At 36.1% G+C, this 22,348-nt stretch overlaps 1 protein-coding gene across 1 annotated transcript; it reads left to right on the forward strand.

Annotated features, from left to right (window-relative positions):
* The first annotated feature begins 309 nt into the window (after nucleotides 1-309).
* LOC111918849 (beta-amyrin 28-monooxygenase) lies at nucleotides 310-2,659 on the forward strand. The gene is made up of 3 exons (XM_023914463.3): nucleotides 310-1,309; nucleotides 1,863-2,050; nucleotides 2,144-2,659. The coding sequence occupies exons 1-3, from the start codon at nucleotides 379-381 to the stop codon at nucleotides 2,453-2,455; spliced, it is 1,431 nt and encodes a 476-aa protein (XP_023770231.1). The 5' UTR covers nucleotides 310-378; the 3' UTR covers nucleotides 2,456-2,659.
* The last annotated feature ends 19,689 nt before the right edge of the window (nucleotides 2,660-22,348 follow it).

Below are 22,348 nucleotides of genomic sequence, written 5' to 3' on the forward strand. Positions count from 1 at the left end.
AATTGAACATCCTTGAATTTGAATTCTGGATTCGCCACTGGTCTTATTTATTATTATTTTATGATTTTATGATTAAACGTTATACACATTCTATATAATATATGTAATAATCAAGGACAATATGCTAATTTTAATATATTGGTCCATTGTGTGCAAGGCCTACATAATAAATCAATTCACGTTCTGGCGGGTCATGGTCCAGTTCTGTTCCAAACATGTACCAAACATGTACAAAACACACTACTATTGAAAAATTGAAATTACATACATAGCGTAAAACGACCTTGAATGCATCATTTATGAACTCTTCTTTATATATACTGCTTCAGGTCACCTTCGTAAAAAACCCAACTAAAAGAGAAATCAACAAGTTCAACAATGGATATCTTCTATGCTTCTCTCCTTTCTCTATTTGTGGTCGTCTTCTCATGCTCACTTCGCTTTGGTTTCTTTAAATCTAAGTTGGATGTAGATGTAAAACCCCCACCTGGCGGAAGAGGGTGGCCTGTGATTGGTGAAACTATAGAGTTTGTCACCTGCGGTAGGAAGGGCCACCCTGAAAAGTTCATCGTCGATCGCATGACTAAATTCTCACGTCATGTCTTCAGGACCTCTCTGATGCTAGAGGATGCTGCAGTGTTCTGTGGGCCCGAAGGTAACAAGTTCTTGTTCTCAAATGATAACAAACTTGTTCAGTTTTGGGTGCCTGCTTCGGTAAAGAAGATTATCCCTTCTCTGAAAGGAGTCAACCAGACAGTACTGAAGACAGTTCGCAACATTTTGAAGCCTGAAACTCTACGGGAATATGTTCCAATTATGGACATGGTGGCACAGAAACACTTTGAAACAGGATGGGAAGGCAACGGCCAGATTTTGACTCATAAACTCACCAAAAACTTCACTTTTCTTGTTGCATGCAAAATCTTCTTCGGTGTCGATGAACCCGAATGGGTCAACAAACTATCAGTCCCGTTCGAAAGACTTGCTCCAGGGCTTTTCTCCATCCCCTTAAACCTCCCGGGAACACTGTTCCGGAGAGCATTAAATGCAGGCGCCTTCATCAATAAAGAACTCACTGCAATAGTAAAGAAAAGGAAGAGTGATTTGGCCGATGGGAAAGCTTCGCCTACACAAGATATTTTGTCGTTATTACTTTGCGATGACTATGGAAGATTAATGCAAGAGACTGAAGTTGCTGACGCTATCATGGGGTTAATGATCGGTGGCTATGACAGTACAAGCTCAACGTGTACTTTCATTGTTAAGTATCTCGCTGAATTGCCTGAGATTTACGAGGGAGTCTACAAAGGTATTGAAATTGATAAAGGAAAAGAATCACTTTATTTTTCATCAAGACATGAAGCATATGATGCATACTTCGTTTATGTTCTTTATTCAATATTGTTTTTCCTGAATGCTTTTTCAAATTCAAATGAACTACCAGATCATATAAAAGGTTAACATTATTTTATGAATTTCTCTAAGCGTTTTTTCTACGCACATTGATTTTTTTGGTATGGATATTGAGTTTTGAACCTATAGATACAAAGATTGCATGCGACGTAAAAACTATATTAGATGAGGAAATCGTAGCTTTAGAAACTTTATTGAATTTGTTTATGTATTTGCATATATATGACTCCAAGGTTTGACATTAAAAACTCAATTCTCTATTAATTTATATTTTTATCCGATAGAAACATGTAATTTAGTTAATGACACGCATATTTGAATTTAAAAAAGTTTTTATGAAGTTGTTTTTGATAGCTTACACTTTACAACTAGATAAAAGGATTTTGGCCACTAAAATAATCGAAATAAGAATTTTTAATTGTTTATATATTACTTTTTGGTACATGCAGAACAAATAGAAATTGCAAAATATAAAAAATCAACAGAATTGTTAAATTGGGAGGATTTGTCAAAGATGAAATACTCTTGGAATGTGGCATGTGAAGTTCTTAGATTAGTTCCACCAACCCAAGGTACTTTTAGAGAAGCGATTTCGGATTTCACATACAAGGGCTATTCAATTCCAAAGGGTTGGAAGGTAACTTACAAAGATTCATTACTTAACACGAATTAACTCCTTGGTGAATAGGTTTCTAACTGTTTAAAAATGGTTGTTTACTATATATTGCAGTTGTATTGGAGTACAAACTCGACACATAAAAACCCTGATTTCTTTCCTGAACCTAAAAAGTTTGATCCATCAAGATTCGATAGTAAAGTGCCAATTACACCATATACATACGTACCATTTGGAGGAGGGGCTCATTTGTGTCCTGGAAAAGAATTTGCCCGACTAGAAATACTTGTGTTTATACATCATCTTGTGAGGAGATTCAAGTTGAAGAAAGTAATTCGGAACGAGGATGTTATTTTCAATCTAGTTCAACCTGAGGTTGCCAAAGGACTTCCGATTCACCTGCATCCTCATAAACCTAAAAATTGAAATTCTTCATTATAGAAAAATGAAGATAATGCAAAAGTATACCTTAAATAAAATTAATAACACAAGAGATATCATTAATAATTCAAAAGTAAGTTCTCATGAATCTATAGTGTGTAATGTTTAATTTTTATTTTCTTCATGTAATTCTTCTGGGGTTGAGTATATTAACGAAGTCGTGTCCAAACCTCCCAATTATGTAGCATACTAGCATTTTCCCATCGATCTAACATATGTCTGTTGTAATTTAGCCTGGCTGATATAGTAGGTCGATCTTTTATTTTTTTGCCACCCCACATCACATATGACATCCTTACACCACACAATTTTTTCTAGAAAATGGTCACCATACCACACACCAAAATAATTTTCATGTTATTTTTTTCTTTTGTTTTGAGTTTTAATAATTTTATTTAATTTTTCATTTTTTCCATAATTTTAAAAATAAATTACATAATTTTATAAGAAAGAATTCTAAAACCTTTATAACAAAAAGTAATTTATTGTAAACTCATTTCTTTGGAAAGAATTTATTTATTTATTTATTTATTTTGCGCACCAAAGACCATGTAAGAAAATACACTTTCTCATTTACTAAAATAAGAGAGAGGACTAGTTGACAAGCAACTGCTGCATTATTTATTACTATTAAGTAGGTTTCGATTAATCTCCGATTAATCCCTATGCGCTACTAGACAGATAAGAGGGCGCCTAGCGATTAATCCCCACATACATAATAAGTGAAACATTACAAAACGATAAAATTTTAAATTTTGAATAAGTTTTATTTTAATGGAAACTATTTGAGACATGATTAGTATTGTATTAATCATATTAACATATTTTGTTATCATATTAGTGGTATTTATAAACTTTGATATGATATTAGTCATATTTAATTTTTTAAAATTCAACAATTTAGTAATTAATGGTCCCCGATTAATCCTCCGATAAATCTCCGCCTAGCCGATTAATCCCTTGACCCTAATCCACCGACTAACTAACGTCGAACATTTTTTACAACTTTGCTATTATGTATAACTACTCTTATTGTTTTGATAAAAACATATATATGGAAAAAGGAAAAAAAAAATGAGGGCTTAACCGCTTAAGTTTATTAAAATTAAGAAGGGGAAAAAAAGGGGGGTGGGGGTGGGGGGGGGGGGGGGGGGGTTCTTATTTAAGTATTCAACTTCACTATCTCAATGAAGATCCACATAATGAGAGAAAAGAAGAGAAAGAAAAGAAAAACAAAATTCTCTTTTGTGTTCCCGAGTTGGAGAGATGTGTAATGAAAATGAATCATTTTATTTTTTTTCTTTCTAAATCATCCCAAATCGGAAGGAAAGTTAGGAGAAAAAGTGATCCTCTAATTTCCTTCCACTTCTATCCTTTAATAAAACTCGAAAACACCGATTTCTTTTATTTTCTTCTCATTTCCACACATTTAATTTTCTTTCTCTCGTTAAGTTTAACTCGTGAACGGGATGGAAGGTGGGATGGTTTTCCCCATCTCCTCAACATGGTTGAGACAGGTCACATCAGTGGACGACCCATACTAACTAATCTTATACGATTCAAGTTCTAAATTATAATCGTTTCAAACACTATGATATATAACAATTTCTATGTTAAAATTTGTGTCTGATTAATTTAATGTATATATTATTCAATATTTTGTCTAACCTCTCATTAATTTACATATAACTTTCAAAATCATATAGTTTACTATTTATGTTTTTGAATATTGATATAATTATGCTTTTAAAAGATATATATATATATATATATATATATATATATATATATATATATATATATATATATATATATATATATATATATATATATATAACAATTAAAAAGTACAAAGCTTATCTTAAAATGAAGATGTTTGTCTCGAACTAAGAGATTGTTTGTTTGGCCTCTTAATGATCCCAATAAGAGGCTGGCTTTGAATCGTTCAAATTCAGAGTGTTTGGTTGATACATTTTTACCCTCTTAACCGGTCAGTTGTAACAAAAAATGGTCTGACTCAGTAAGAGATGGTTAGGAGTTTGGATGAAAAAAAAAAAGACTACAGATACCCTTGCCCTAAAAAAATGTCTGACGTCCTTTTCTTTCTCCCTCTTGCTACGTTGTCAAAAACTCCTCCCTCATTCTCCCTCTCCTCAGTCCCCGACCCCTTACCCTGCCAACTTCCGACATCGCCGATGCTCATCCACCTTCGTCGCCTCCCATTCTCGCCGCTTCTCCTTTCATCGATAAGTTTTCTGCCTTTTTCTTTTTGGTCAATTTTTTCAGCCTAATCTTTTTGGTCGGTTTTTTCAAGCCCTAGAAAACTTTCTGCTTGGTTTGTATATGGAATCGATGTTTGGTCTGAGTTCTTGTTGTGTTTTTTGACATTGTATGAAATCGATTTTTCTGCTATATTTTCTTGCTGCCCTATTTGAGTTTGTATGAAATCAATTTCTTTATCGTTCTTGATGATCTATCTTTGAAAATCTAAAAATTACAATGTGCTTGTGTTTGTGTTTTCTTTAAAATCTAGAAACATCTGTTTGTGTTTGGTTAGAAATCTAAAAATGTTGTTGATGTTCTGCATGGTAATTTTGTTGCTGATTTTTGATGGTTCATAGGGTTAAAATTGTCATTTTCATCATTAAGAGGAAGGCATTCAGATGCCTAACCAAACATCAATTTATCATTTAGATATAGATTCATATAGAGCTTCTACATCATTCATACATCTGCATCATTCAAATATGAATCATCCAGATGCTACCAAACAACCCCTAAACAGCTCAACAACAACAATGTAAAAACCATGTAAATTCTTTGAAAATTATTTTTTTGTATACTAATAACAGTCTCATAGATAATTTTCGCTTAGAAAATTATCGGCTATATAAACAGAATACCTAACAAAAATAAAACTTAGTTTTATATAAATGCTAGGTATGAATATCAATGTCAATGCGATCCTTGAAAACCAGTGAATCTTTTGTTACTTTTAGAGCATCTATCTTGACTTATATACTCTTTGATCATCATCACGATCTATTAGGATCACGAACATGCATCACAAGTACCTTCAGTTACGCGGTCTTATCGTTAAAACCTCTCGTTGAGATCATTAAGTGCAAACAACACTGGGATCGTCCACATAGTTGGCAATGTATCAGAGTTTCCCTTTTAGAGTTTCCCTTTTACTCATCAAACCATAGGGTTTGACTCAACAATTGCCCTATGTTTGATTATGTAAAATCTATATTATTTATACTATTAAAGAAATTGAAAACTCTTTATACATATAAAGACTTTCATTTACCATTTTCTTTATAAAATACAATTTTAAGGAAGAAATTTGTTACAAGATCTAACTTTAGCAATCTCATCGATTATATCATACTTCACCATAATAAAATCAATTTTTCTTAACTCGTCTATTTTCTTGTTTTCTTGTTGATCTCCAACGACAACAACACAAGAAAAACATTTTCAATTTTCTCAATTTTTCAATTACCCTTTAGCTTGAACAAGTGAACAATGGGACCATTTGGAATGTCGCTTGTTCTCATAAAGCTCATTACTTTATTTCCATCCTTGTAGAACATCGTATGCATAGGTTGAACCACCAATTTCTTAACTTATAAGCAATTGGGTCAACACCCACTAGTAGTTGTTGATAACTTTAGTCCCATAAAGCAACATGAGACTCACATACATATCACTCAAATACCTTTGCTTTCTTTTTCTCCTACTTCAAACACATTCTTAGCATCTTGAGGAACGAACTTCCAATTATGAACTTTTTTAATCATAGAGGATCATGTCATTCGAATATTTTTTTATGAAGAATCCCCTTATAACCCTCAACAAATTTCCTCATTTTCATCTATCCATTGTCCATACTTCACCAACTCAAAAACAAGAATCTCTTCTGGAAATGCTTTAGTTGATCCTTTTACTAGTAAGATCCACATCAAGATTATGCAACTTTTAGGGTTGGTATACCTCACTTTTATAATTTCATCATGATGGATTATTCTTTTAAACATATCAACAAAAGGGGAAATTCTCCGCCGGGGTCGTGAGATTTTTTTCTGCCTTCTAACATTACAAAGTTTTTTCTAAAAAAAGTGCGACTAAGACATATGTTCTCTAGCACCGAACAGGAGAAACGTAAATTTTCGGTTAGCCGAAAGGTATTGCCTCATATAAAACAGTCACAAGTGTCCAATTTTGGGCCAGTGTGACTTAATGTTTAAAAGTGTTATCCCCTTTGGTGAAAGTCCTTAGAATGGTTGATACAGATTGGAAGCCCAAAATAGATTTTGTTTACATATAGATTAAAGTTGCGAAAGAAGAAATGAACAAATCTTTAGGTGGTAATCAAAGTTAAGCTAAATTCAACTTCGTATTTAACGTCTTATATTTGAATATGTATTATCATTATAAGGATCCGCAACTCTAATATGATCTTGTGTAATGGATACGGTACTTGAGTTTTTTTTGATACGTTATTTGAGATTTAGAAATGAAAAGTCAAGCGTAATTATTGACTTTCCAAAGTACACAAAAAAATTGATAAATTTAATTATGATTTTGCAATTAAAGATTGGATGGTGAATGATGTCGACACTAATCCGGTTAATTCGTTTTACTTTTAGTTATTTATTTTATAATTTTTTTTATATTTATCGATTATAATTTTTTTTTTCAAAATCGCAGCTAGTTGATGGGGACTATTTGGTGGCACATATTCGAATTTGACAAAGATTGCAATGAAGATTATTTATTTATTTAGTAGTTCATCAGCTGAGCACATTTGAAGGGGTTAGTAATATAATATATGATAACTATAATTAATAAAATTGATAAATTTAGCACATTTAAAATTTGTTATGTTTAAATTTGTAACACCAAGTTCCATGTATAATTACGTTTGTAGTTATGGCCAGTCAAGACTTAAAATAAAGTATTTTATGGTGGCGATGATGTGGTAGTTATATCTCCATGACGTAGCAACACCAAATGAAAACACATATTCCTTTAGAGTGCCACGATGTGGTAAGGCATTGGTCACGAAGTGGAATCCACCTGTATGCAAAGCCCTTATTTTCAGGATTAGTGACTCTATTTAAGTGATGTGATGGCTAGGGTTTGCACACCCTCAGCATCCATCACCATCCTTTAATTCCAAACAAACCCTAGCCTCTATTTCTATGTTATTGAAGCTTTAGTTGTGATTTTTGGTTTCTTGCAAGAAAATAAAGTGATCATTGAGCATAGATCCAACAAACAAGTTTATTTACCACCTCATTACTCATATTTTAGGCCATTGTAAATCCTGAAGTTCCAATCTTTATGTATTGTTCTCCTAGATCTAGGATTCCATGCTCTTTTCTCCAATATTTAAGTTAATGGATTCCATTAAGTTGAAAATATTATGGATCCATAACGTCCCATTGTAGTTTATTGTTCTAGATTTGGAGTATTAGAGAGTTTTGATCTCATACTTGAGGTTTTGGCCTCATTTTCTCCATTTTGTGACCTAGCTTGGGAAAGACATGCATTGGACATGTATGTCTATAAAGCAACTATTTTTATGACTCATGAGGTGTGAGAAAAACTTTATGGAAATTATGGATGTGTAGATTGAAGGATTAAGAGCATAATGCATTCAGCTAGTTAGATTAGTTCCCACGACATTGAGGTTTAGCCACCCCAACATGCTGATAGTTGGTCTACGCAACTGTTTTGGCATGAGGTCACCACGACATGGAAAATGCTTGGCCACGACATGGCAGCTGACTTATGGACTTTTGGCCATTGATCATTGACTTTTTGACCAAGTTGACTTTTAGCCAACTTGGGGGTTTTTGTCGTAGATTGATGATTAGTCCATGTTTGTTGTATAGGTAACTCGTAGTACTAGTTTTTGGATGCGTGTGAGATGTATTGTTTACTTGCTAGACTGCAAGGTGAGTTTTTTTACTATACTTTTTACTGCAGTATGTATCCTTATGATTAGGATGTTGGTATGTTATAGTGATCTATTAGATTGATAGATCTCTTATGCGTACATGTGTTTGCTAGTTATTGTTTATCTGTTTTCATATGTCGAGATATTGTGGTATGGTTGAGGCGATCCTGTTTTATGTTGTAGGCCAAGATACACGGGAGGTCCAGGTCTACTCTAGGCCTTGCGAGGAGGTCCATTCAGACTATAGGCCCAAGGGAGCGATCCAATTATATCTTGTAGGCACAGGAGAGTGGTCTAGGTTTATTGTAGGCATTGCGAGGCCGTCCAGTCATATTGTAGGATCATGTGTGCATGGATTGTATGTGTATTGTCGAGTGAGGTATTTTGGGGGAAGTCACTAAGCTTTGACTTACTCTTGTGGATTTAAATATTTCAGGTACTTCAGAGGATCATGGGAAGGTGAATCCATGATCATACACATCATCCTGATGATTTTTATTTTAGATATGTTAGTGATACTCTGATTTTTATTATTATGTTTTGAAACAATGGTTTGGATAACTGATGGTTTTTTATAAAAGTGCCTTTTGAAAATGAAAAAGTTTTACTATGTTTCTTGGGTCGTTACAAGTTGGCATCAGAGCCCTAGTTTGAGGGATTTGGATGAACACTCGTGTGATTCCAAAATCAAAATATGGATCTGCAAAAAGATTTTCATAAATAATTTTCAAATAGCTAAAAAAAAGGGGATGCGAAGTGTACGATCATTCTAAGCTCAAGAAAAATTTATTCCCCAAGATACCCACACTTGTTATATGTATATTATTGATATGTTAAAGTGTTAGAACTGCATGCTAGTTCATAGGCTTGGGATTATTTTAGGAATTACATGATAGAATTGCCTGAGTTATGATGCCTGATAGCCAAGGGGAATTTCTTGTAATGACGTATGAAACTAACATTATTTTTTGTAGTTGCTAATACATAATGATTGTACATAACTACAATTTTTTAGCTTGAGTATTCTTGATTTAGCCTTATTTCTTGTTCCTTTTCTAGTTGTGGGCTTTGGGTATAATCAATTATTCAATTGTCTATTAAATCTGGCATTATGTATGACTAGCATACACAAGGTGACTGCAATGTAAATGAAGGTTTCATGAGTTGGGTGTGTGATTGTTAGAGTGCTAGTAGAAGTATGAAATTGGTAGTTGCTCTTGAGAGAGTGTGTGTGGGATGTATGCATACCCTAGTTGCTTTGGACCTAGTGGCTTAGGAATTTTGTCATGATCCTCCGAGACAAATACAGGTAGGTATGGAAGGTAGTATGGGCCCATACTATTGGAAGCACATGGCCCTTATGTGTATCGAGGAAGTCATGGGTTCCAAGGGATGAGTAGTGGAGTAGTAATGTGTGTTAGTATAATGTGATTTTCTAACGTGTTGCTAGTTTATTTTTTAGTATCGTGGTTACGAGAGGTTCTAGATCAGGTGCAAATGGTCTAGAGAGGCCAGGTTTGAGTGACAATGATATCCGCGAGTTAATCACTACTTATGTGACTTTGGTAGTCATGGAGGCGATATTGATGGTGTTTAAGAATGTGAAGACCACTTTGATTGACATGTTCGATGAGAGTTACGTTGCTATCACTAAGGCTATTTCTGCCACAGCCACTGCAACCATTGTAGTTGTGGGACTCCGCGGAGGACGGAGTACCGGGAGTTCAGCAACACGAAGCACCCAATGTTTGACGGGGACAAGAACCCTCTTTTTTATGAGATGGATAATAGATGTTAATGGGTTTTTTATGTGTGTTCATGTCTATAGAACTAGAATTTGAAGTTTGCACTGAACCTTCTTCGCCTAGGTGCGAAGGACTGGTGTAAGTTTGCCATTAAGGGATTTTCTACTTCTGAGGGCCTCTATGACATTGGATCAGTTCACTGAGACGTTCCCTACTGAGTATGTTCCACTAGTCGAGAAATAGAGATTAGCTAAGGAGTATCTGTCGCTGAAGAAGACCACAACATCGGTGATGAAGATCACCAAGATGTTTACTGAGAGAGACCTCTTCTGCCCTAGTATCCTGCTTCAGAGAAGGTTCAGATGTCGTGATACTCGAGCATCCCTAAGACAGAGATTCGGTAGTTTGTGTCTACTAAAAAGTATTGTCCCCTTTTAGAGTTGCAGTCATTTTCATGGAGGATAGAGATTGAGATTGATACTCGGACGAGATAGAAGAGGTAGGGCTCGTTCAGACTAAACATGTAGCGAAGCGGTTCAAGCCCACTGATTCCCGATCTGGAGGAAAAAGACGTTGCACTTGTGGCAAGTGTGGGAATGGATTGGCTGAGCAGACTTAGGGCTATGAATGACTGTGAGAGAGAAATAGTGGTATTTCAAACCCAAAGTAGGGGAGAACTAACCATATATAGCGAGGTTACCAGGGTTGGTTCAACTGTATGTTCTGCTGCCAGGGCTAGGCAGTATTTGCACCTTGGATGTTAAGGTTATCTAGCATATATGGTCGACACTCGAGTTGATGGGAAGAAGTTAGTTTTGGATGTGCCAGTGGTTAGGGAATTTATGGGTGTTTTCCCAGATGATCTACCTGGTGTGCCTCCAGTGAGGTAAGTGGACTTTAGGATCGATTTGATCCTAAGTCCGGTCCCGATTGCTAAGGCGTTGTATTGCCTCGCACCACTAGAGATGTAGGAGTTGTCCTCTTAGCTCTACGAGCTGTTCGTCAAGAAGTCTATCAGATGGAGCAATTCAACTTTAGGAGCACCGATTTTATTTTTGAAAAATAAGGATGGTTCCCATCGAATGTGCATAGATTATCGGGAGTTGAACAAGTTGATGGTGAATAGTCGTTACCCACACTTGAGGATTGGTGATATTTTTGATTCGCTATAAGGTGCATCCTGATTTTCCAAGATTCATTGGAGGTCGAGATAACAACTGTCACACCCCCGAACCAGACGGCGGAAACGTCTGGGGGCTCGTGTGACTAACAATTGAATAATCATCACAATGAATATACATGAATCACAACACGATCATTACCAACATTACATAATACAACTAGTATTGTTCACATCAAGTACATTGTTAAAATACATAAGTTCAAACTGTTAAAAGTACGATAAGTGTTATTACATAAACGAAACCATACACACTTGCAAATCTTTCGGCTTAACGATTACCTGAGAATACAAGTTATTTTGAAAACGGTCAACATATATAATGTTGGTGATTTCATTAGTATGTTTAAGTAAAAGTCTTTGTGTCTTTCAAAAAAAACCCAGAAAATCCGATATTTTCTGTAAAATGTCTAAAAATGATGTGAAAATCAAGTATAAATGCAAGTGTGAATTTAGTAATTAAAAACTTGTGTGAGTGTAGTTTAGGTTCATTGGATTTTTGAATAAATGATAACTGTATATGAATAATCTCCCCAGAAAATCCGATATTTTCTGTTTTAATACATCGTTTAGATTTTTGTATCGTTAGATAAGTCGTTTTGTATTGATATAATTAAAGAATTTATCTCCAAAAGGTTATCTTTTGGTATCGAATCTCTATATGAGCCGTTATAACCATGCATGATATTGACTAGGTCGCCAGTCTTGCTATTTTTCCAAATGTTGGTTTTGCTAAGGATGTTGTCGCCCTAGACTGGCCTAGTCTAGCTGTAGCGAACAACTAAGGCGTGGGGGGTCACCTCGTATAGATCTATACACGAACTCCCGCTTTCCATTCAGGAAACTCTGATTATAACTACAGGCTACGATTGTACACTCAATGGTGCAAACTGACAAGTCTCACTAGATTCTCAACTTTTCCGTTTGATAAGATTTTCTCATGTTTAATGTTTTACGCATAAATTGTAGATTTTTCCATTCCAAAGATAAGTGTACAAATCCATAAACTATGTAGAGGTATATTTTACGATTTACAAGTTTGTGAATCTTCATTCCAAGCCCGATTAACATGTAACTGGGCCACAAGGTCCAATAACATAATAAAAGGGTAATTTAGGCCCAATAGACATCAAAATGGGCCATAAAGGCCCAATAAACATGCAGTACATAAATCAGGCCCAAATTAACATGCAATTGGGTCGTGAGACACAATTAACATGTCATGGAACACATTGGCTAAATATTCACTTAGTTGGGCTCTTAGGGCCCAACGGTCAAGTATCGTGATTATTAAGCCCAATAATTGGTTATCGACATATTTCGTTCGTTTTGTTTCATTCCATTGTTTGCTCTGACATTAAATTCAATAGATTGGTGATAGAAATCCTCTTTTTCTAAAAACGACGTTTTTGGCCAACAATTCTCAAGTTTTTAAATTAGGCCTAAAGTTTTGTAAAAATGACACTTTAGTCCATAATTTATAAAAGTTTGCAATTTTATCCCAACTCTCTATAAATTTACGGTTTCAATCCAAAATGTTATATTTTTACATTTAGAACCCTGTTTTGCAGAAAAATGCATTTTCAGCCCCTTATTTGTAAAAGTTTACACTTTCGGTCCCATTTTTGGAAAACTTTACATTTTTGGTCCAATTTGCAAATAAATGATGTTTTCACCTCTAGATTTGGTTTATTTACAATTATGACTCAAACTTTGGCAAAATGACATTTTTAAACCCCAAGACTCATTTTTTTGCAAGTTGGGCCCATAACCGTGAGGCCCAAAGTTTTGGTCCTTTAAGCTAAAATTTGCATTTTTGGCCCTTTTAAAAGTATGTTTAGCATAAAAACACATTTTTATACTTGTAGGACCTGTTTGGCCACTTTAAAAACATAATTTCACTTTTTACCCTTATCTTTTGTTTTCTTGACAATTTTGACCTTTAACAAGGTTTTTGTTGAATTCTTTTGCACCCTAAACATGTGTTCTTCTTTGGCTTGGTAATATGATATATATATATATATATATATATATATATATATATATATATATATATATATATATATATATAGTGTTGTAATTCTTAGATCTTTGCTACGTAATACTTAAAATTTCGAGAATCACTAAGCTCTAACACACTTTAGCCAAATAAACTAAGAATACACACCAAACGTGCATATAACACATAGATCTACACATTCTACTTGTATTCTCCCCCAAAAATCATACGAAAACCAAAAAAGGGGGTATGAACTCACATTTTCTTTGATGTTTCGGTTTTAAAGAAGAAATGAAGAAGATTTTGGTCCTAGCAAGCTTTCTTGAGTGGATTTCAAACTTAAGAAGTTCTAGGAAGCAAAATCACCAAAAACATGCTTAAAAGACTGATCCAATCATGAGAATAAAGTTATGAACTTGGATGTATAAAGGCTTACCAAGAAGTGATTATTGTCTTGTGAAAACCTTCTTGAAACACAAGCAAATCTTGAGAATTTTGGAGGAAGAATATGGATGATCTTAGAGAGAATGGAGAGAATTTGGTGGAGTGTGTGTGTGTATGTGTTGCAATCGGTCGAGAAGAAGAAGGGAGGAGAGAGAGAGAGAGAGAGAGAGAGAATGAGAGAGAGATGAAGTGACTAGTATGGACACATGTTGGTCTTTACATGGTTATATGGTGTATAAAATGGAGGTGGCACTCAAAAGTCAACCCCCCCCCCCCCCTTTAATCTCTTCTTTTTTTTTTTAAACATGGGTCGATATTGTTGGGCCAAGAAGAAAGGGTAGAGTAGATTGGGCCCATTAACTTTAGCTAAGATACATGGATCCTAAACATAAAATTTTTTAGCCCATTGGGTTCTTGGAAGCATTCACGGCCCAATTAGCATAAAAGAATGGGCTTATGGCTCATTAATGGTTAATTGGATTTGTTATGGCCCAATAAGGCCCATTAGGGTTTGAATGAATCATTCTAGACCCAAATGGCCCAAAATGCTTTTGATTTATGAATTTGGTCCAATTAGGGTTTCTAAGCCCCATAAGGTTGAATTGGTTGCTTATTGGTCCATTAGGCCCAATAAGAAAATTCTAGTCCATAATGGACTTAAACCGGGATTCTTAGGGTTTCAGACACTTTGATGAATATTATTGATGAATCTATATGAGCATTGAGTGAGATCTAGTTAGAGTATAAGATTTAAAATAGTTGAATGGTTACACCGGAATAGGATTTCCTAGCTAAAATGCTAGTTGTGACAACAGCAGATGAGAGTCAGATAGGGGGATGTGGAGAAAACATCTTTTTGAACTCGATATGATCATTATGAGTTCATGGTGATACCGTTTGGTCTCACCAACGCACCTACAATAATTCATGGATTTTATGAGTCGGGTATGCCGGACGATGATTGATCGGTCGGTCATTGTTTTCATTGATGATATTTTAGTCTACTATATGATCAGGAAGCAACATGAGGATCACCAGCAAGAGTTACTTGGAGTGTTGAGGAATGAGAGGCAATATGTCAAGTTCTCCAAGTGTGGTTTTTGGTTGCGATAGGTCCAGTTCTTGGGGCACCTCATCAACTAGGACATATTTTAGTTGATTTGACCAAGATAAAGACGGTTATGCAGTTGGAGGTCCCAAAGTCTGCATTTGAGATCCAAAGTTTTCTTGGTCTGGCAAGTTACTATTAGAGGTTTATCCTGGATTTCACATAGATTTTTGTTCCTTTTACTCGTTTGACGAAGAAGAGTGTAGATTTTCAGTGGGGGCCTGAGCAGCATAATGCGTTAGAGACGTTAAGGCAGAGATTCGGTGAGGCCGTGAATTGACCCTTCCAAAGGGTGTTGAGGATTTCATGGTGTATTGTGACACTTCGATCACACATCTAGGGCGGTGCTCATGCAACGAGGTAGGGTCATTGTGTATGCTTCCAGGAAGTTGAAAAGCCTCATAAGGCTAGGTACCCTATACACGGTTTCGAGTTACAATACATTGTACCATCTACACAGATCACAAGATTATGAGATATCTTATAGACCAACCAAATATGAATATGAGGCAACGTAGGTGGCTTGACATGGTCAAGGATTATGATAGTGAGATCCTCTACCATATGAGGAAGTCCAATGTGTTCGCTGATGCCTTGAGCCTCAAGGCGGCTAGTGCCTCTGTTAGAGTCTTATGTTTGAGGATGACCATAATTTCACTGCTTCAGGTTTTGATTAAGGACGTTCAGACTAAGGGAATCAAGACATTGAATTGGAAAAAGGAAAAGATCAGTGCTCAGATTGATAGATTCATCACCAACAATTAGGGGTTGTTGACCCAGTGTGGTCGGGTTTGAGTTCTAGTTTGAGAAAGAGTCCATCAGACATTATTAGAGGAGGCACGTAAGTCTAGGTTCTCGATTCACCTTGGAGCTAAAAAGATGCATCGGTGCTTGATGCTTAGTTATTGGTGGCCTTTCATGAAGAGAGAGAGAGAGAGAGAGAGAGAGAGAGGGAGCTTGGTTTGTTAAGTGGTGCTTGACCTATCGAAAGGTCAAGGCTAGACATTAGAGGCTGCATGACAAGTTACAACCTTTTGAGATTCCCATGTGGAAATGGGAACAGATCACCATGGATTTTATCATAAATTTATGAGGATGACTAAGGGATTTGATGTCATTTGGATGATTGTCGACCGCCTGACCAAGAGTGCCTATTTCCTTGCTATTCGGGAGAGTTCTTCGGCAAAGAAATTGGCCAATATCTATGTGCAAGAGATAGTTGCTCACCATGATGTATCGGTTTCTGTTGTATCCGATCGATATTGCGATTCACTTTTAGGTTTTGGAAGATGTTTCAAGAGGAGTTGGGCACTAGACTGCACTTCGACATAGCTTATCACCCATATACCGATTGGCAAAGTGAGAAAACTATTCAGATGCTCAAGGATATGTTGAGAGCTTTCGTTATGGATTTTGGTGGGAGTTGTGACTCCTATCTTCCTTTAGCTATGTTTTCCTACAACAAATATCATTACAGCATCGATGAACATCCTTATGAGCTTCTTTATGGGAGGAGGTGTCAGACTCCTATGTATTAGGGAGATGTCAACCATAGGGTCATGAGGAGCGCTTAGGTGGTGCTCTAGAAGATAGAGCTTATTCAACAGATCAGATGGAGGTTACAGGCAACATAGATTTGTCAAAAGAGTTATGTTGATAGGTTGGAGATATGGTCCAACTGAAGGTATCACTTGGAAGGGTGTTATATGATTTAGGAAACGGGGCAAGTTCCTCCCCCCTCCATCGGTTCATCAGACCTTTTCGAGTGGTGGCCAGGGTAGGAAAGGTAGCCTACTAGTTAGATCTGCCTGAGGAGCTTATCTAGTTTCATAACACTTTCCCTGTTTCACAAATTTTGAAGTGTTTGGTAGATAATGCTATGGTGGTCCCACTAAAACAATATTTAGGCCGACAAGCCCCTGAACTACGTAAAGAGACCAATGGTGATTCTTGATAGGAAGATAAAGGCCTTGTGGAACAAGGTGGTACCCTTGGTTAATGTGCAGTGGCCGCACTGGAGGGGCTAATAATGGACTTACGAGGCCAAGGCATAGATGCGAGAGCATTAGTGGGATATGTTCTCATCTGAAGATTTCGAGTACGAAATCTCCTCAAGTAAGGAGAATAGTAACACCAAATTCCACGTATAACTAATTTTGTACTTTTGGGCATTTAATACATAAAATATAATATTTTGTGGTGGCCACAATGTGGTGGTGATAACAACATGATGTGGCATCATTAGATGAAAACGCGCATTCCTTTAGAGTGCCACAACATGGCAAGGCATTTTCCATGACGTGCCAACCATTTACATCCAAAACCCTAATTTTCGGGATTAGTGCCCCAGTTTAAGGGATGTGATGGATAGGGTTGCCTCCTTTTCATCCAAAAGAAACCCTAGCCTCCATTTTTATGTTCTTGAAGCATAAGTGGTGATTTTTGATGTCTTGAAGGAGAAGAAGGTGATCCTTGAGCATTGATCCAACAAACAAGTTCTATTACTACTTCATTGCACATATTTTGGACCATTGCATGTCCTCAAGTTCTAATCGTTATGTATTATTATCCTATATCTAGGGTTCTATGCTCTTTTCTCCAAGTTTGGCAAAGTTTGAGTGAATGGATTCCATATAGTTGACAACTTTATGGATCCTAGAGGTCCCATTATAGTTCCTTCTTCTAGATCTGGAATATTAAGACTTTTGATCCCATGCTTGAGGTTTTAAGCTCATTTTCTCCTTTTTTTGACCTAGCTTAGGAAAGACATGTGATATCTATTTTATGTACTAGTTTTAAAACCAACTAATATAGACTAACTAATATGCGATAGGTAGTGTACCTAATCGATTAATAGGATAGTTCAGGTAAGTCGGGTATCGAACACAGGGAACAAAAATACAACTAAAATACCTACTCAAGTTATCTAAGTAAATTAAGCAAATAAAAGGGGGGGGGGTTGTGACAACTGTCAATTTTAGTTAAACAAAGTCAACAAAAGTCAACCTGGTCAACTCAACTCGTAGTAGAATTTTAGGAGAAATGTGATATTCCCTAATGTTTCTAATGTACTATTGGAAAGTTATAATACAATGGACCTCTCTTGTTGCTAATTATAGAATATAAACCCTAATTAGGGTTAGTAACGTAACAATATGATAGTTCAATTTTATATAATTTAGGTATAAATAATATTCATAACACAATGTAGTGGAGCTCAAAAACCTTATAGTACATGGAGAATTCATAAAAAAAAAGGTTACATATATACAGATTTTTGGTGAATTCATCACCAAATGCAACATATTCCATAGAGTTGAAAACTTTATGGATCCTAGAGGTGCCATTATAGTTCCTTGTGCCAGATCTGGAGTATTAAGAGTTTTTATCCCATGCTTGAGGTTTTGAGCTCATTTTCTCCATTTTTTGACCTACCTTACGAAAGACATGTGATATGTATTTTATGTACTAGTTTTAAAACCAACTAATATAGACTAACTAATACACGATAGGTAGTGTACCTAATCGATTAATAGGATAGTTCAGGTAAGTCGGGTATAGAACACAGGGAACAAAAATAACAACTAAAATACCTACTCAAGTTATCTAAGTAAATTAAGCAAATAAAAAGGGGGGGGGGGGGTTGTGACAACTATCAATTTTAGTCAAACAATGTCAACAAAAGTCAACCTGTTCGACTCAACTCGTTATAGAATTTTAGGAGAAATGTGATATTCCCTAATGTTTCTAATGTACTATTGGCAAGTTATCATACAAAGTACCTCTCTTGTTGCCAATTATCGAATATAAACCCTAATTAGTGTTAGTAACATAACAATATGATAGTTTAATTTTATATAACTTAGGTATAAATAATATTCATAACACAATGTAGTGGAGCTCATAAACCTTACACTACATGGAAAATTCATTAAAAAGGTTACATATACAGATTTTTGGTGAATTCATCACCAAGTGTGACAGATTCAATACCCGACTTAAACACTCAAATGTTAACGAAAAGATTTAGGAATTATAATGTGTTATTATTTTTGATGATAGTGATTTTTATAATAATTTGAATTTAAATGATTCAAATTAAGTGAATATACATCAATTTTACCATACTTTTTATAAAAATCACAAATTTTTATAAAAATTACCCATTCTATTATAAAAAATAAAAGAAACAATTTTTGTCTTATATGGTGATGACACCTTTATTAAAGAATTAATATTTTATTCAAAGTCAACCCCTGCACCCTACCTCCCCCCATACCCACTCCACCCCACCCCCTCACCCTCCCACTCCCTCCTTTAAACTTCGGCCGACCCCCCCCCCCCCCCCCCCCTTGTCACTTCATCTACATCATCTTCTTTATTTTCTGCATTTCCTCTCAAGAACAAGTTTTCTTCTCAAGATTTAATCCTCATAAGTTAGTTCTTGATCTTTTGGTAATTCAATCTTCAAGTGTTCTTAGATAGAAACATTTCATATTCCCTCTTAATCCACCAAGAAACACACTCAATGTGAGTTCATACCCCTCATTTTCGTTTTTATCCGAGTTTTAGGGGGGGGGGGGGGGAGTGAATACAAGTAAACTTGTATAATAATATAATTTGTTATACATGCTTTATCTTCAAGTTGTGTAAAAGTATTATGTAACATCCCAAAATTGAGACCCATTTTTTTAGAGTATATTACTTGTAAAAACAGTTAACAGAAAACAACATGTATATCATTTTAACAAAAAGTCACAAATCACAAGTCTCAAAACCATATGATCAAATAGTGTAATATTAGAGTACAATCCCAGGTTTCTTAAATGCGGAATATCATGTGTGAATGTGTTATGCACTGCTACTCCGCCGGCTCCTTCCCCTTAGATGAAGAGGTACCTGAAACCAAAACTAAAAACTGTAAGCATAAAGCTTAGTGAGTTCCCCCATCATACCCATACCAAATAATGCATAATCTTCAGTATCTTTCAACTGGTATCTGTCAGGCATAGCCAGGAGCTTGGCTCCTCCTCGGTATCTTTCAACCGGTAACCGGGAACTAACCTCCCCTTCGGTATCTCTTAACCGGTAACTAGGAGCTACCCTCCGCTTTGGTATCTTTCAACAGGTAACCAGGGACTATTTCACCCCTACTACTACTACCATATATTAAGCACAGTAAACATATCAAGTACAATAATCATATCAGGCATAATAAACATATCTCATATCAACCCTAGATAATTATCACAAAGACAATCATCTATCCAACACTCTTACTTGTGGGCCCGCATTATGGCCGTAGACCCACTCCTACTAGGAGAAAACTCACCCCAAAGTCGTGTGGTGTCTGCACTAATCTTGGTACGAAAACCAACTCTCCTCGAATCCTCAATCCCTACACAACAACTTTTCTAACTTATCAATTCATACACATAACCCTTACATGGTTCAACTCAAGTCCAAGACAAGGTCAATGTCAACACCTTGATCAATGGTCAATCCTCTAGTTAAAGTCAACATCTGGTTGACTCGACTAGCCGAGTTGGTCCACCAACTCGCCAAGTCCCCATGTTCACCAACTGCCATAATCCCATCCTTACTCGTCGACTCTAGCAAAAGCTCGACGAGTTCGCCTTCAACAACACATCAGACTATCTTCAACTGACTCGCCGAATTCATCCTTGAACTCGTCGAGTTCATCTTCATCCATATGAAGATGTTCAGTCTATGACTCTCCGAGTTCCCCTTGAACTCACCGAGTCCGTCTTCATGTGGCTGGGACATTGCCTTGAACTCGCCGAGTCTGTTCATTTACTCCCTGGTGAACCTAAGCAACTGGGGAACCTTTGTTGGGTTGTGTTTTGTGTTATGTATTGCGTCTATTGGGCTCGTTAGCTAGTCCATTATGTATCTCCGGTATGGGCCTGTCCATCCGTGAGTTTAGTAGGGTTTAGTTTATATATAGGTGCTTGCATGCTCCTAGAAAAAAAAACGATAGAATAGAACGATTAGAGAGTTATTATTCAGCAAGTTTATTATTATCGTTCTTGTAATCCTAGAATCCTCTACATTGGAAGTTCTTAGTCGAGCTCTGCTGAGGATTGTTTGATCTAATCATTCGACACATCTTGATCTATACTTGTGTTATTTACTGTTTTTTACTTTATTGCATTACCTGTTAAGAAGATCTAATCGATCATCAAGTTAATTAATAACTTAACAATTGGTATCAGAGCAGGAGGCTGTGTAATTCATACACATCTTTTCTGTGAAAAAGGTTGCGACTAGGGTTATTCCACATTAACTAATATTTATTGAGCCGTCATCCCATAATTGATGTAACTCAGCATTTATTTGTTTTGCCCTAATCTCATATATTACAAGTCTGATCTTTCAACAGGTTATACGATCAATCATGGACGAGTCACAATCAAATCCCATAAACATCTCAAACAGCATTGGATCAACGAAGAAGATTCCCATCCTTTACACCCAGGATTACGAAGTCTGGGCACATCACTTTGAAGAATATGTTATTGGATCTGAAGACAATGGATATCTTATTTGGGAAGCAATCGTGTCTGGACCATTCGCTCATTCAGCAACGTCTAAAATCATTAAAACTCAGAAAGAGTATAATGATCTGTTGAAGGACGTAAAAGATATTGCTCAAGATGAAAAGGATAAGTTTCAGTGCAATATTAAAGCATTGAGACTAATCAGATTCGCTCTTCAATCGGATACTTTCAGGCTAGTAAGTTCATGCAGCACTGCCAAATAAATATGGGATAGGCTGCGAGAGTTATATTCCGCAGACGAAGATCTGGAGCATTCCATTCAGACCTTACTTTTATCTGAGTTTAGCGAATTTAAACAGAATCCCGAGGAAACTGTTACTCAGACATTCGATCGCTTCAATCATCTTCTCAGTAAGATGATTAAACATGATATTGAAAGGAAGTTGATTGAACAAAAAGTTACGTTTTTGAATGGTCTTAGATCTGAGTGGAGAGCGGTTGTGTCCACTGTTAAAGCTCATGAGCAATTCAAATCATATTCATTGGCTAAACTGGTAGGGATTTTGAAATTCCAAGAAAAGATTGTCTTGCAGGAGAAAAATGTGGTTTCAAGCTTGGGTTCCTTGGCCCTTCTATCTAAAAGCAAAAGTGTGGTAGAAGATGAAGATCTTAACTTAGAAGACTATGACCTTACCTCTGAAGATTATGCAATGATGGTGTCAAATCCAAAGAGGTTTATTAAGAAAAGGTTTCCTACCAATAAGAACAGAAATTGGCAGGGAAGCTATAGTTCTGAAAAAGTGAGGGAGGAACCGAAGGCAGAAGAACCAAAGAAAGAGCCGAAAGCTGAAGGAGATTCAGGTGTGAACTGCTACTACTGTGGAGGAAAGAACCACTATGCCAAAGACTG

Source organism: Lactuca sativa, chromosome 5 (genome assembly GCF_002870075.4).
Source record: "Lactuca sativa cultivar Salinas chromosome 5, Lsat_Salinas_v11, whole genome shotgun sequence".
NCBI classification, from domain to species: Eukaryota; Viridiplantae; Streptophyta; class Magnoliopsida; order Asterales; family Asteraceae; genus Lactuca; species Lactuca sativa.